Source organism: Chanos chanos, chromosome 9 (assembly GCF_902362185.1).
Source record: "Chanos chanos chromosome 9, fChaCha1.1, whole genome shotgun sequence".
Taxonomy (NCBI): domain Eukaryota; kingdom Metazoa; phylum Chordata; class Actinopteri; order Gonorynchiformes; family Chanidae; genus Chanos; species Chanos chanos.
The window spans coordinates 34,189,484-34,191,983 of record NC_044503.1 but is presented as its reverse complement, the minus strand read 5'-3'; the positions used below and the strand labels follow the sequence as shown (position 1 = coordinate 34,191,983).

At 42.3% G+C, this 2,500-nt stretch overlaps 1 protein-coding gene across 1 annotated transcript in view; it reads left to right on the top strand.

Annotated features, from left to right (window-relative positions):
* The window catches only part of clcn1b (chloride channel, voltage-sensitive 1b), a 16,038-nt gene that overhangs the window by 8,295 nt on the left and 5,243 nt on the right, over positions 1-2,500 (top strand). The window contains exons 10-15 of the mRNA XM_030785478.1: positions 1-77; positions 443-527; positions 1,272-1,427; positions 1,620-1,689; positions 1,917-2,027; positions 2,181-2,394. The exon at positions 1-77 is cut by the window's left edge and continues 25 nt beyond it. Coding sequence (XP_030641338.1) covers positions 1-77; positions 443-527; positions 1,272-1,427; positions 1,620-1,689; positions 1,917-2,027; positions 2,181-2,394 — 713 coding nt within the window. The remainder of the gene's footprint in view (positions 78-442; positions 528-1,271; positions 1,428-1,619; positions 1,690-1,916; positions 2,028-2,180; positions 2,395-2,500) is intronic.

The following is a 2,500-nucleotide window of genomic DNA, read 5'->3' as shown; positions in this document are numbered from 1 at the left end:
TTCTTTGTCTATCTGAACCGACAGGTGGTTCTGGTCATGAGAAGACAGAACGCGCTCACACGTTTCCTTACCAAACAGTGAGATGTCATTACACTTTCATTACGTATTCGTTACATTACATTATTACATAATATAATACATTGCCCATGCAATTTACTGTCCATCATAGCATAGGCCTATAATAATCTTAAATCGTTACTTAGAATCACTTAATTAACAACAGTTTTTTTTCCCCAGTTATTTTACGTATTATTTATATACTATTAATTAGCTGGTTAGTAGTAGGCTAGTCTTTTGCAGTGAGACTAAAATGATTTAACACATTTACGTAATTACAGTTTTTGGAGAACCATGTCATTACTGTTAAGCGGGAGGTACGTTTTTTGTACACATAACGACCTGATATTTGACATTTGCTGTGTTTTGTTTGGTTTTTTTGTAGCCGGTTGATCTATCCCGGCGCCGTTACGTTAATCATCGCTACCCTTACTTTCCCTCCTGGTTTCGGCCAGTTTATGGCTGGAGAGGTTAGTTCACGTTTATATTTAGGCTGCATAATTACCAGCATGCACAGTATCGTGCTACTGAGCTCATACAGACATCCATATAACTGTTGCTTGCTTCTGTTGCTCTCCTTGTGTGAGTGACCTTGTTGTGAAAGTGATATTGATTTCTCGTTCGTGCCGCTGTGTGTCTGTTGAGTGAGATAGCTTTTGATCGATGGGCTTGTTTTTGTATCTGTTGCTCACGAATCTTGTTATTTTCTGCGAGCCGCTATTATAGTCAGTTTTCCGTAGGTTTTGATGTCGGCCCCTTTTCCATCAACTGTCAACTGACACAAACAATATCAGTGAACGCTTTACTGTCTGTATCTATAGTAACGTATGGAACAAAACACAACGGTCATTTATAAGATATGATTAGATTTTTTTTTTTTCGTTCTAACCTGAGAGGAAAAGTAATGAATGGTTTATTCCTGTCACTGAATTTCGAACATTTTGATATCTCCTCTCACTCTAAATTTCTTATTTCTGTAAGGCTGGTTTTAACATTTCTGAGCCGTCCGGTTGTAACGGTTGTGGGTGGTCTTGGGCTTTGAGTTGTCTGCAGTAACATGTTCAAACTGATATTTACAATGATAAGACAAAGAAATTCTAAAACAGTTGGAGCTAGACTGTCTGTGTACGTTATACAGCTAAACAGTAGAGTTTTATGAGGTTTTTTTTTTTTTTTTACAGTTAGTGAGTGCTCTCTCTCTCTCTCTGTATTAGCTGATGCCAAGGGAGTGTATAAACTCCCTGTTTGACAACTTTACGTGGACTAAGATCTGGGGGTCATCTCCCCCTCCGGGCCTGGGTCGCTCAGCTGCCTGGCTGCACCCCCAAGTCAGCGTCTTCATCATACTACTCCTCTTCTTTGTGATGAAGGTACACACACACACACACCCAAACTTGTAGAGACTAAATCATCATAAACACATTCTTTGAAAGAGGTATTTTACTGTTGGAACCTGAATATGTGTTCACATTAATCTCTCTATCTCTCCCTCGCTTGCTCTCTCTCTCTCCCTCTCTCTCTCTCTCTCTCCCTCTCTGCCTCTCTGTCTCTCTCTCTCTCAGTTCTGGATGTCTGCCGTTTCTACGACGATGCCCATCCCATCTGGTGCCTTCATGCCTGTGTTTATACTGGGTGAGTGAGAGTAAGAGTGGTTTATGCCGGACCCACTACACTATGATTCTTAACTCTCTGAAAAAAAAAAGTGTGTGATTCTGAGCTGAACTCTGATTTGAATGGATTTTTATTTGGTGAAGAGTCTGTCAGGTTGAGGTTTCTCTGAATGGTGTTAGTGTGGAGTTTTTGGGTAGGGGACAATGCTAAGGTGTAAGATGTTTTGTTTCTGTGTTACTCCCTCTCAGGTGCAGCGTTCGGCAGGCTGGTCGGTGAGGTCATGGCCACTCTTTTCCCAAACGGAATTCTCTTTGACGGAATTGTTTACCGGATCTTACCGGGAGGCTACGCGGTGATTGGTTCGTCAATCCATCAGTCGACCAGTCAATCAGTAGACCAGTAAATCAATTTATCCATCTGTCCATGCATCCATACTTAGATGAAGTCTCTTTGTCTGTCTGTGTGTGTGTGTGTGCTTGGGTGTGCGGGGGTGTGTGTGTGTGTGCGTCTAGGGGCGGCAGCGATGACGGGCGCTGTCACACACACAGTGTCCACGGCAGTGATTTGTTTTGAGTTGACTGGTCAGATATCTCACATTCTGCCGATGATGGTGGCAGTCATACTGGCCAACATGGTGGCACAGGGGCTCCAGCCCTCTCTGTACGACTCCATTATACAGGTCAAAAAACTGCCCTACCTACCTGAACTGGGCTTCGGACATATCAGGTATACACACACACACACACACACACACACACACACTCATATCTCGCATGATAAGATATTACACTTGTATTGTATAAGAGGAATCACAGAAGTAATGTTTAATGAA